We start from the raw sequence: 14,206 nt of genomic DNA on the forward strand, positions 1-14,206 counted from the left end.
TGGGGAACACATGTATACCTGTGGCGGATTCATTTTGATATTTGGCAAAACTAATACAATTATGTAAAGTTTAAAAATAAAATAAAATTGGAAGAATAAAAAAAATAAATAAATAAATCTGGGCAATCATTTTCAAAATTCTCCCAATCTCACAAATTGACCTTTAAGCAAAGGAAAATACACTAATAATAGAAATGTAAACTGGTCCAACCTTTCTGGACAGCAATCTAGAAATATGTATTGAGAAAGTTTAAAAATCTTCATACTCTGATCAATAATTCTACTTCCAAGAATCTATCATAAGGAAATAATCACCACAAATACAAAGATTTGTGCTCAAGGGTATCTGCTTAAGAATTTCATAATACTCTATACTCACTGCCACAGCAACATTGCCCCTCCCTGACTGCCCAGACCTCAACATGCACTCTTAACCAAATCATATTTACACACTGACCTGAAGAACAGTAAGCTGAAATTTAGTTCCCTTCTCTGACCGAGGACAGGAAGCTCTTCTCTGTTTGATCCGATCTTGTTTGCCATTTCCACTTGGGTTATCAAGGGTATTTGTGTTTTCCTTCACAGGTGCCACATCGTGACTCAAACTATTATTTAAAAAAACAAAAAAAACAAAAGCAACTCCAATTCAGTTTCTCAGAGAAGACATTATTCTATGATTCTCAAAGTCCAATATTTAACCCAAATCAGATTTATAACTGATTTATATCTGAAATCCCTGTATGGCTAGAATCATTCCATTTTGATGGTAAAATTCTAAGAAAAACCCTCTGTTACAAAATAATAAATGAGTTTAAATAAAATATATAAGTTGTACAATATCTCTCAAAAAGTTATAATTGTACAACTTTGCAAATATACTAAATTCCATTGAATTGTACACTTTAAATGGGTGAAAATTTAATGGTATGTGAATTATGTCTCAATGAAGCTGTTTTTAAAAGTTACAAAACACTGAGATTACTTGAGGCAAACATCTCACAGTAATGGGAGTGAAAAAAACACTGCTAGTGATGGACCTCTGTGGAACCTTTTATCAGTGGATGTTCTTGACGAATTTTATTTTGTTTGTTTAGGGTTTTTCTTATTAATATGTTCAAATAAAATTCTAAAAACCAATTCTAACTCAAAATAATATACCTGTTCATGTAAGAAAATCAACAGAAGATAGACGAGGTGTGGAAGACAGAAATAGTGCAGGAAACAGAACAAGAAATGAAAATGAGATAAACAAAAGGAATATTATTCAGCTATAAAAGGAATTCCTGAAAAAAATCTACTTCTGATCACTGGCTATACTAAAGCCTTTGACTGTGTGGATCGAAACAAACTGTGGAAAATTCTTTAAGACATGGGACTACCAGACTATATTACCTACCTCCTGAGAAACCTGTATGTAGGTCAAGAAGCAACAGTTAGAACCGGACGTGCAACAACAGACTGGTTCCAAATGGAAAGGAGTACGACAAGGCTGTATATTTTCTTCCTGCTTATTTAACTTATATGCTGAGTACATCATGCAAAATGCCAGGCAGGATGAAGTACAAGCTGGAATCAAGACTTCCAGGAGAAATATCAATAACCTCAGATATGCAGATGATACCACCCTAATGGCAGATAGTAAAGAGGAAATAAAGAACCTCTTGATGAAGTTGAAAGAGAAGAGTGGAAAAAGCTGGCTTAAAACTCAACATTCAAAAAACAAAGATCCTGGCATCTGGTCCCATTACTTCACAGCAAGTAGATGGGGAAACAATGGAAACAGTGACAAACATTATTTTTTTGGGCTCCAAAATCACTGCAGATGGTGACTGCAGCCATGAAATTAGAATACGCTTGCTCCTTGGAAGAAAAGCTATGACAAACCTAGACAGTGTATTAAAAAGCAGAGATATTCATTTGCCAACAAAGGTCCATATAGTCAAAGCTATGGTTCTTCCAGTAGTCATGTATAGATATGAGAGTTGGACCATAAAAAAGGCTGATTGCCACAGAATTGATGCTTTCAAATTATGGTGCTGGAGAAGACACTTGAGAGTCCCTTGGACAGCAAGGAAATCAAACCAGCCAATCTTAAGGGAAATCAGCCCTGAATACTCACTGGAAGGACTGATGTTAAAGCTGAAGCTCCAATACTTTGGCCACCTGATGTGAAGAGCTGACTCACTGGAAAAGACCCTGATGCTAGGAAAGACAGAAGACAGGAGGAGAAGGGTGTAACAGGATGATACGGTTGGATGGCATCACCTACTCAATGGACATGACTTTGAGCAAACTCTGGGAGATAGTGAAGGATAGGGAAGCCTAGCATGCTGCAGTCCATGTGGTTGTGAAGAGTCAGATATGACTTAGCAACTGAACAACAACATAAAAAGAATGAAATCTTGCCATTTGTAACAACATACATAGATGTTGAGGGCATTATGCTAAGTGAAGTAAGTCAGAAACAGAAATACAAATACCGTATGATCAATGCAAAGAAATAGAGGAAAATAACACAATGGGAAAGACTAGGGATCTCTTCAAGAAAATTAGACATACCAAGGGAACATTTAATGCAAAGATGGGCTTGATAAAAGACAAAAATGGTATGGCCCTAACAGAAGCAGAAGATATAAAGAAGAGGTGGCAAGAATACACAGAAGAACTGTACAAAAAGATCTTCACAACCAAGATAATCACGATGGTGTGATCACTGACCTAGAGCCAGACATCCTGGAATGTGAAGTTAAGTGGGCCTTACAAAGCATCACTACCAACAAAGCTAGTGGAGGTGATGGAATTCCAGTTGAGCTGTTTCAAACCTTGAAAGATGATGCTGTGAAAGTGCTGCACTCAATATGCCAGCAAATGGAAAACTCAGCAGTAGCCACAGGACTGGAAAAGGTCAGTTTTCATTCCAATCCCAAAGAAAGGCAATGCCAAAGAATGCTCAAACTACTGCACAATTGTACTCATCTCACATGCTAGTAAAGTAATGCTCAAATTCTCTCAGCCAGGCTTCAGCAATATGTGAACCATGAACTTCCTGATGTTCAAGCTGGTTTTAGAAAAGGAAGAGGAACCAGAGATCAAATTGCCAACATCTGCTGGATCATCGAAAAAGCAAGAGAGTTCCAGAAAAACATCTATTTCTGCTTTATTGACTATGCCAAAGCCTTTGACTGTGTGGATCACAATAAACTGTGGAAAATTCTGAAAGAGATGGGAATACCAGACCACCTGACCTGCCTCTTGAGAAACCTATATGCAGGTTAGGAAGCAACAGTTAGAACTGGACATGAACAACAGACTGGTTCCAAATAGGAAAAGGAGTACATCGAGGCTGTATATTGTCACCCTGCTTATTTAACTTATATGCAGAGTACATCATGAGAAACGCTGGACTGGAAGAAATACAAGCTGGAATCAAGAATGCCGGGAGAAATATCAATAAACTCAGATAGGCAGATGACACCACCCTTATGGCAGAAAGTGAAGAGGAACTAAAAAGCCCCTTGATGAAGGTGAAAGAGGAGAGTGAAAAAGTTGGCTTAAAGCTCAACATTCAGAAAATGAAGATCATGGCATCCAGTCCCGTCCCATCACTTCATGGGAAATAGATGGGGAAACAGTGGAAACAGTGTCAGACTTCATTTTCCTGGGCTCCAAAATCACTGCAGATGGTGACTGCAGCCATGAAATTAAAAGACGCTTACTCCTTGGAAGGAAAGTTATGACCAACCTAGATAGCATATTCAAAAGCAGAGACGTTATTTTGCCAACAAAGGTCCGTCTAGTCAAGGCTATGGTTTTTCCTGTAGTCATGTATGGATGTGAGAGTTGGACTGTGAAGAAGGCTGAGCGCCAAAGAATTGATGCTTTTGAACTGTGGTGTTGGAGAAGACTCTTGAGAGTCCCTTGGACTGCAAGGAGATCCAACCGGTCCATTCCAAAGGAGATCAGCCCTGGGATTTCTTTGGAAGGAATGATGCTAAAACTGAACCTCCAGTACTTTGGCCACCTCATGCGAAGAGTTTGACTCATTGGAAAAGACTCTGATGCTGGGAGGGATTGGGGGCAGGAGGAGAAGGGGACGACAGAGGATGAGATGGCTGGATGGCATCACTGAGTCGAGAGACATGAACCTGAGTGAACTCCGGGAGTTGGTGATGGACAGGGAGGACTGGTGTGCTGCGATTCATGGGGTCGCAAAGAGTCGGACACGACTGAGCAACTGAACTGAACTGAACTGATGATCTTTTTGTGTAATCTAACAATAGGAAAAAACAACCAAGCAAAAACTTCCCCAGCCTCAAAGATATAGAGAATAGACTGGTGGGTGCCAGAGGCAGGAATGGGGGGAAGGTAGAGAGTGGGTGAAATGGGTGGAGGGAGTCAAAATGTACAAACTATTAATACCAGTTATAAAATAATTAAATCATGGGGATATAATGTACATCATGGAGATGATAGTTAATAATACTGTACTGCATATTTCAAAGTTTCTCAGAGTAGATTTTTAAAGTTCTCATCATAAGAAAAAAATCTTTATTAACTATATATGGTGATGAATTTTTAAACTAGACTTATTGTGATCATTTCACAATATATAAACATAGTAAATCATTATATTGTACATCTGAAACTAACATAAGGGTGTATGTCAGGTTTACCTCAATAGAAAGAAAGAAACAAACAAAGGAGGAGGGAGGGAGTGGGGGAGGAGGGAAGAAGAAAAAATACACCACAATTTGGTTAAAAAAAACTGAATGAATAATGTGAAAATGATTCAACATGATTAATTCTAACTAGCTATATTTTGCATGTTCAAGTCAATATGATTATGACAGGACAGACTTTCAGTTGATCTGTATCAAAGGTATTTTTCAGCTTTTTCCTTAATAAATTTGAATATATTCAATAAATACATTTGAAACTTAAATGAGGTCTGTATGCACCAGATATTTTTAAAATTGATTTTTAGGTTAAGTCCTTTCTCCTAAAGAACTACTCATGAAGTATGTGTATAAAGATATACAATACCAGTCAGAATGGCTGTGATCCAAAAGTCTACAAATAATAAATGCTGGAGAGGGTGTGGAGAAAAGGGAACCCTCTTACACTGTTGGTGGGAATGCAAACTAGTACAGCCACTATGGAGAACAGTGTGGAGATTCCTTAAAAAACTGGAAATAGAACTGCCTTATGATCCAGCAATCCCACTGCTAGGCATACACACTGAGAAAACCAGAAGGGAAAGAGACATGTGTACCCCAATGTTCATCGCAGCACTGTTTATAATAGCCAGGACATGGAAGCAACCTAGATGTCCATCAGCAGATGAATGGATAAGAAAGCTGTGGTACATATACACAATGGAGTATTACTCAGCCATTAAAAAGAATACATTTGAATCAGTTCTAATGAGGTGGATGAAACTGGAGCCTATTATACAGAGTGAAGTAAGCCAGAAAGAAAAACATCAATACAGTATACTAACGCATATATATGGAATTTAGAAAGATGGTAACAATAACCCAGTGTACGAGACAGCAAAAGAGACACTGATGTATAGAACAGTCTTATGGACTCTGTGGGAGAGGGAGAGGGTGGGAAGATTTGGGAGAATGACATTGAAACATGTAAAATATCATGTAAGAAACGAGTTGCCAGTCCAGGTTCGATGCACGATACTGGATTCTTGGGGCCAGTGCACTGGGACGACCCGGAGGGATGGTATGGGGAGGGAGGAGGGAGGAGGGTTCAGGATGGGGAACACATGTATACCTGTGGCAGATTCATTTTGATATTTGGCAAAACTAATACAATTATGTAAAGTTTAAAAATAAAATAAAATTTAAAAAAAAAGATATACAATAAAAGAAAAACAACACCTAATATTTTTTCTATGTCCCTGTGAAAAAGAATTTTCATAACTACAAGTGGAGAAAGAAGATGCTCTTAGTTCTTTAATAGACAGAGAAATAGCAGTAACATAACACATTAAGAGGATAAAAGGGATATAATTTTAGTCAATGCAGTTGTATCATTCACTTTACAAAGTTGTCTTAAAACACTAGTTTAGGGTTTGGAACAAGATGGCAGAAATTATACCCCTAAGTATAACCATAAAATCTGGAATAATACAGTAGAGTATCACAGGAGGGCACTGAAGAGTGAAAAGATGAAGGCAGACTGGCTAGGGACTCCCAGGACTTGAAGAAAAATATATCAGCTAAGCATCTCCTGGTTACCCACCTAGTGACAGAAAGCAGTCCACGTTCAGTGTCTCTTGACTCTTGGCCAAAAGGCAAAGGCAGCTCAAGCACAGTGGTCTCCTGAGCCCCAACTCAGCAACAGAAGGTAGTTAAAGTGGGCCCTTTCCTCCCTTGGTGATGCTGGTGGGAATTCTACCAGTAGCATGTGGTCTGGAGAGAGAGCCTAGGGCAGTGGGCCTAGGGTATTGTTCTCCAACCCCTTGGTCCAGCAGTGGGCCCCAGTGATACAAGATGAACCAAAGCAGACCAGAATAGTACTACAGGGACTCTGAAAACTAAATTGGCATTAGAACCATAGTCCACAAAAGTATCGATAAATGAGTACCTTGGCACCTAAACACAGTGACTGCCTGCTAAAATAGAGGATTTAAACAGGATCCAGAATATCCTAACATAATGTCCAAAATGTCCAGGATACAAATGAAAATTCTTTGTCATACCCAAAACCAGGAAAATCACAACTTGAATGTGAAAAGTCAATCAAGAGATGCCAAGACCAGGATGAATCAGAACTACCAAGACCAGGATGAATCAGAACTACCTGACAAAGATTTTAAAGCAGCCATTATCAAATTGTTTCAAAGATCAATTACAACTACTCCTGAAACAAATGCAAAGTCAGAAAATCTCATAATAATAGAATATATTAAGGAAGAACCAAATGGAAATTATAAAAGGAATATAATCATAAAAATAAACGATTCATTTTGCACAATAGCAGAATGAATAGGACAAAGGAAAGAATCAATATCAGTGAATTTGAATACAAAACAAATGAAATTAAGCCAATCTGAACAAGATAGGGGCTTCCCAGGTAGCTCAGCTGGTAAACAATCTGCCTGTAATGTAGGAGACCCCAGTTTGATTCCTGGGTCAGAAAGTTATTACCAAATGAAAATACAATTATATATATACAATACATAAAATTATGTGGTTTTTATAATAATATATTATTATATCTGGTTGTAAATTATTTATTTAGATTAGCTGGAACTTTAAATTACATTATTTCCTTTTTAAAATTCTTACAATCTTTTCTTAAGAACAGAATATGAAGAGAATTCCCTGGTGGTCCAGTGGTTCAGACTCTGTACTCTCACCACCAAGGGCCTAGATTTGAACCCTGGTCAGGGAACTAAGATCCCGCATGCCAAAAAAAAAAAAAAAATCCAGACTATTATAATAATGTGAACAAGAAAATGGTCAATAATATTACAATCCATATGATCCTTATTAACATAAAAAGTAATAATAATATCTACTATTTTTATTGAACATACACACAAATACTAGAACACAGAAGCTTCTGTAGTCAAGAGACTAAGCACCTAAAGAAGGCAAATACTTCAACATGCCCTCATTGCTTTCATGGTATTAATTTGAAGATACTCACCTTCGAACTAAATCTGGTTTTAGAAGAGTTGCTTGCTGTTCAGCTCCAACTGCTTGGGATACAGGCTGTAAATAGCACAGAAATAAAACTTATTATAACAGCAAACTTCCAGTTGAAGGTGCAATTTGCTATTATTGCAGAAAACACGTCTGTTACATTTCATATTTTGGTTACCACACAAACCAGATAGAATGTCTACATTACTGAATGTCTATATCAATCCTACTATTGATGTTACTACCAGAAAAAGAAAAACAAAATGCAGCAGTACTGATATTCACCAAGACTTTTTCATAAAAAAGATAGCATTGTTTCATATACTTTTGTTTGTTATCTTTCAATGGCTTCCAGTCCTAATAGTAAAACTACTAATGAATTGCTATCACTCCAGAAACAGATAAATCAGTGATTCAAGGTTTAACATGTTGTATGGTCTCTCTCTCTCTCTTGTTCTCTCTTCACTAAACTACTGCCAACAATCCCTTTGAGGTGTTGGTATCCAACAGCTGCAATACTGGCTTCTAGGAGAAAAGTTTAAGCCCTTTACAAATGCAAGTTTCAACTCTGTTGGAAAGTAATTTTAAACATTTATCTAATCCAATCAATGTACTGCCACTGGTGACAGCAGAGTGACTTTAAAATGCAAATGTATCAAAATCAATCACTTATCTACCTAGTTCAAATTCTCTAATGATGGCACCTCATCTTCTATAAGGTTAAGTCCCTTTGGATGACAAATTAAGTCCTTAATGAACTGGTCCCTGCCTAACTCTCTAGTTCTTCTCCCCTTGAAGTCACACCGAACTCTAGCTCCTGTGAATGAGTCGAGCTTTTCCATATCTGGTGACTCTACTTATATTCCTTCATCTCCCTGGACTATTTATAATAAATATTATAATCACCATGTTAAGAAAATAGCATTTTTGGTTATTTTTTTCCCATTTTATTGCTTTTATGTTACTATTTACATTGTATAATTCAAAACTTTCAAAGGAGAGCAAATACTAAGTGTATAGAAAAATAGGCATTTTCATAAACCACTAGGATTTATGGGACTGTCAACTGGTTAGACCTTTCTGACGGGTAATTCAACAATTAAATTATCCAAGTTTTTAAAATGTCTAGCAATTTCATTTCTAGAAAATTAACCCAAGGAAATAATAAAAAAATAGCCTCCAATTAAAATAAATAAATTTAAATTAAAAAAAAAAAACTGTATGTGAGTCACTCAGTTGTGTCTGACTCTTTGCAACCCCAAGGGCTACAGCCAGCCAGGCTCCTCTGTCCATGGAATTCTCTATGCAAGAATACTGGAGTGAGTAGCCATTCCCTTCTTCAGGGGATCTTCCTGACTCAGGGATTGAACCTGGGTCTCCTGTATTTCAGGCAGATTATTTACAACGTGAGCCACCAGGGAAACCCTATTGATAAATACTCTTCCTATAAAAGGAACAAACTTAAAGAAATGCCATAACTGAATATAAGCACACGAGAATATCAAGTGTGCTCAATGGAAAAAAAATGTATTACATTTTGTTAATTCTTCTACTGATTTTAAGATGTGTTCTGTAAACCAAGATATGAAATCAAATTAACAAGTTCAAGTTTCTTCTTTCACTTTCAGCTGACAACAAAGAATTATATCAGAATGGAAAAGTAGAACTGCTTCAAATGCACAAAAGTTAGCTACTCAAAGAAACACTGATTTTAACCCAATATTGTACAATATTTTATTTTAACAAAAATATTTAGGTGAGGCTTATAGCAATATATTATCATGTAGGTACTTACTGAGAAGGCTGAATCCAATAAACTGTAAATTTGACAATATCTTACTACACATCCTATTAATCTGAGTAATTTTGGGGGAAAAGAAGATATAAAAGCATCCCATTTTATATAATTCCATATTTTTCCACAGAGTTTATAGACAACACAGAATCAAAAGAGTTATAAATAATTCTAATTCTAACCTTAACATTAGAATCTGCAACATGTAAAAATTCTAATCATATATTGCTAGGCACTGCCAAATGATAATCAAATGTTTGTCATACAGTGGTTTTAAGCTTGTAAAATAATATTCAAAAGTTTTATACTACCCTGGTCCTTTTGTCTGAGTAAATTATAGTAAAATCAGGAAATAAATCAAGAGTTCATACAAAGATTTAGCTATAAGGATGTTCTTCACAACATGGAATATAATTACAAACAGCAAAAAAGAAAAAGAAAAAAAATAGACACATGTTTATTTTACATGCTCCATTAAATAAATAATGTATGATGGATAAAGCAGGATAACCACAGTGGTGTGATCACTCACCTAGAGCCAGACATCCTGGAGTGTGAAGTCAAGTGGGCCTTAGGAAGCATCACTGCCAACAAAGATAGTGGAGGTAATGGAATTCTAAAAGATGATGCTGTAAAAGTGTTGCACTCAATATGCCAGAAAATTTGGAAAAGTCAGCAGTGGCCACAGGACTGAAAAAGGTCCACTTTCATTCCAATACCAAAGAAGGGCAATGCCAAAGAATGTTCAAACTACCACACAATTACACACATTAGGCTCAAAATCCAGCAAGCTAGGCGTCAGCAGTACATGAGCTAAGAACTTCCAGATGTACAAGCTGGATTTAGAAAAGGTAGAGGATCAAACTGCCAACATCTGTTGGATCATAGAAAAACTAAGAGAATTCCAGAAAAATATCTACTTCTGCTTCATTGACTATGCTAAACCCTTTGACTGACTGTGTGGATCACAAGAAACTGTGGAAAATTCTTCAAGATATAGGAATACCAGACCACCTTACCTGCATCCTGAGAAACCTGTATGTAGGTCAAGAAGCAACAGTTAGAACGACATGGAACAATGGACTGGTTCAAAATTGGGAAAGGAGTACATTAAGGCTGTATATTGTCACCCTGCTAATTTTACTTATATGCAGAGTACATCATGTGAAACGCCAGGCTGAATGAATCACAAGCTGGAATCGAGATTTCAGGGAGAAATATCAATAACCTCAGATGATGATACCACCCTTATGGCAGAAAGCAAAGAGGAACTAAAGAGCCTCCTGATGAAGGTGAAAGAGGAGAGTGGAAAAAGCTGGCTTAAAACCCAGCATTCAAAAAACTAGGATCATGGCATCCAGTTTCATCACTTCATGGAAAGTAGATGGGGAAGCAATGGAAACAGTGACATACTTTATTTTCTTGAGCTCCAAAATCACTGTGGATCGTGACTACAGCCATGAAATTAAAAGACGCTTGCTCCTTGGAAGACAAGCTATGACAAATATAGACAGTGTATTAAAAAGCAGAGACATGTGTTTGCCAACAAAGGTCCATATAGTCAAAGCTATGGTTTTTCCAGTAGTCATGTATGGATATGAGAGCTGGACCATAAAGAAGGCTGAGAACTGAAGAACTGATGCTTTTGAACTGTGGTGCTGAAGAAGACGTGAGAGTCCCTTAGACAGCAAAGAGATCAAATCAGTTAATCTTAAAGGAAATGAACTCTGAATATTCATTGGAAGGGGTGATGTTGAAGCTAAAGTTCCAATATATGGCCACCTGTTGCGAAGAGCTGATTCATTAGAAAAGACATTGATGCTGGGAAAGATTGAAGGCAAGAGGAAAAGGAGATGACAGAGGATGAGAAGGTTGGATGGCATCATCAACTCAATGGACATGAATTTGAGCAAGCTCTGGGAGATGGTGAAGGACAGGGAAGCCTGGCATGCTGCAGTCCATGGGGTTTCAAAGAGTCAGACACAACTGAGCAACTGAACAACAACAAAAATAAATAATGGTACATCCATACTAAAGGCTTTATGCAGCCCTTTAAAATGTGCTAAAACATGTAAGATGTTATAAGTGGAAAAAGATTTATATACATTATGGTTACATTAAAATTGCATATATGCATAAGCTTATAAAATGATCTAGAAGAATACACACTTCGTCTTAAGCAAGCTTAACTATATTCATCTTGCTTTGGTAATAAGAACTTTATACAGATTTATCAACCCTGAAATCTGGTAATCTCAGGGCTGGTCCCCCTTATTTCAGTGTGCAACATTATAGTTGTTTTAGACAAAAGTAAAAATGGAACATTTTACTAAATTTGAAAAACATCTACAAAAATGGCCAGGCATCTATTTGCAAATATTAATTTTGAACTCCCAGAATTATTATGACAGAACTTGATATGAAGCTGGCAATTAAAAAAGCAGATGAATCAACTATTAGCTTTGATTCTGAGGACCAAAATAATTGTTAATAATAATTATAAGTGGTTATAAAATATAATTCCAGATTGTTGTCACAGAAACTACGTTTTGTTTATGTTACCTCCAGATTTAAGCATGAGGACCCCATGTCACTGCTCCATCTTGCTAGGACTCCTCATAATTTTTTAAAGTTTCTTTAATACAAACATTTGTTAAAGTTGGATAAAACAAGATGTTGTTAATGTTGTGTATACAAAAAAAAGAAATCTCTTTGCCAAAATATTTGCTTTCAAATACTTTGAAATGTAAACAGTGATTATATTAAAGAGTTAATCATCTAATCTCTAATTAGAAGCCAATCTAATTTATACAGGGGGAAAAAACTTCATTATGAATTGACCAGGTTAGATGGGGGAAGGCGAAAGTAGAAAACGGTATATTCTTCTCATTTCTCCCCAGTCCTTACCTTCAAATCCAAATCAAAGACAGATACGAATCCCTTTTCCTAATGAGACCTTTGATATCTGGATATCTGAGACCTTGATAACTAGCTAGCAAATTTCAATATAACTAAAGTACCTCTTATCACTTGTAGAATGAGGACAAGGCCAAAATGAGAAGCAAATCTAGGCCTGAATTCCATGGGCCACACTGAGAGAGTCCTTTCCTAGGCAGGTTGATAAGAAGTCCAGGAATTCCCAAAGAGAAAGGGGTCTGGAGTTCTCAAGGAGGAAGAAAGGACAAACTTTTTTGTCCCTCTACATTCCTTAGGATTATATAACAATAATGTATCCTGCTTGAGGAAAGTATCTGGAAAAAACTTTCTGGCTAATCCTGTTATCTTAAGGTGTAAATTATGGGAGTAGGTCTAGTGAGGTCTTTATAACCTCCAGATATTCTTTTGATTCACTGTAATAACTAATAAGGGAGTATATAACTCCATGGCTAACACTAACAAGGGGGTACTCTTTCTGCCCCCTTCTGATGCCTATGTCAGAAGCTTTCTCTATCTCCTTTATACTTTAATAAAAGCTTATTACACAAAAGCTCTAAGCAATTAAGCCTCATCTCTGGCCCCAGATTGAATACTTCTCCTCCAGAGGTGAAGAATCCCTGCATCTTTGCATGGTTCAATAACATCCTTTCAACACCATTCTCTCCTGTTTACCATAGCATTTATTTTTTTACTATAAATTTATTCATTTTAATTGGAGGCTAATTACTTTACAATATTGTATTGGTTTTGCCATACATCATCAACATGAATCCGCCACGGGTGTACACATGTTCCCCATCCTGAACGCCCCCCCCCCCCGCCACCTCCCTCTCCATCCCATCCCTCTGGGTCATCCCACTGCACCATCCCTGAGCATCCTGTATCATGCATCAAACCTGGACTGGCGATTCATTTCACATATGATATTATACATGTTTCAATGCCATTCTCCCAAATCATCCCACCTCACCCTCTCCCACAGAGTCCAAAAGATTGTTCTATACATCTGTGTCTCTTTTGCTGTCTCGCACACAGGGTTATCGTGACCATCTTTCTAAATTCCATATATATGCGTTAGTATACTGTATTGGTGTTTTTCTTTCTGGCTTACTTTACTCTGTATAATAGGCTCCAGTTTCATCCACCTCATCAGAACTGATTCAAATGTATTCTTGTGAAGAAAGCTGAACGCCGAAGAATTGATGCTTTTGAACTGTGGTGTTAGAGAAGACTCTTAAGAGTCCCTTGGACTGCAAGGAGATCCAACCAGTCCATTCTGGAAGAGATCAGCCCTGGGATTTCTTTGGAAGGAATGATGCTAAAGCTGAAACTCCAGTACTTTGGCCACCTCATGCGAAAAGTTCTCATTGGAAAAAGACTCTGATGCTGGGAGGGATTGGGGGCAGAAGAAGAAGGGGACAACAGAGGATGAGATGGCTGGATGGCATCACTGACTCGATGGACGTGAGTCTGAGTGAACTCTGGGAGTTGGTGATGGACAGGGAGGCCTGGCGTGCTGGGATTCATGGGGTCGCAAAGAGTCGGACACGACTGAGCAACTGAACTGAACTGAACTGAATATTCCATTGTGTATATGTACCATAGCTTTCTTATCCATTTGTCTGCTGATGGACATCTAGGTTGCTTCCATGTCCTGGCTATTATAAACAGTGCTGTGATGAACACTGGGGTACATGTGTCTCTTTCAATTTTGGTTTCTTCAGTGTGTATGACCAGCAGTGGGATTGCTGGGTCGTATGGCAGTTCTATTTCCAGTTTTTTAACGAATATCCACACTGTTCTCCAT

The 14,206-nt window shown here is 37.4% G+C and overlaps 1 protein-coding gene across 4 annotated transcripts in view; it reads right to left on the reverse strand.

The window, feature by feature from the left end:
• WNK3 (WNK lysine deficient protein kinase 3) overlaps positions 1 to 14,206 on the reverse strand; it is a 189,415-nt gene that overhangs the window by 60,163 nt on the left and 115,046 nt on the right. For all 4 annotated transcript variants that reach the window (XM_061410236.1, XM_061410235.1, XM_061410234.1 and 1 more), the window contains 2 exons: positions 7,672 to 7,736; positions 458 to 605 (listed from right to left, as the gene is read on the reverse strand). In XM_061410236.1, the coding sequence (XP_061266220.1) occupies positions 458 to 605; positions 7,672 to 7,736 (213 nt within the window). The remainder of the gene's footprint in view (positions 1 to 457; positions 606 to 7,671; positions 7,737 to 14,206) is intronic.

The sequence above is a fragment of the Bos javanicus genome, chromosome X (genome assembly GCF_032452875.1).
Source record: "Bos javanicus breed banteng chromosome X, ARS-OSU_banteng_1.0, whole genome shotgun sequence".
NCBI lineage: Eukaryota > Metazoa > Chordata > Mammalia > Artiodactyla > Bovidae > Bos > Bos javanicus.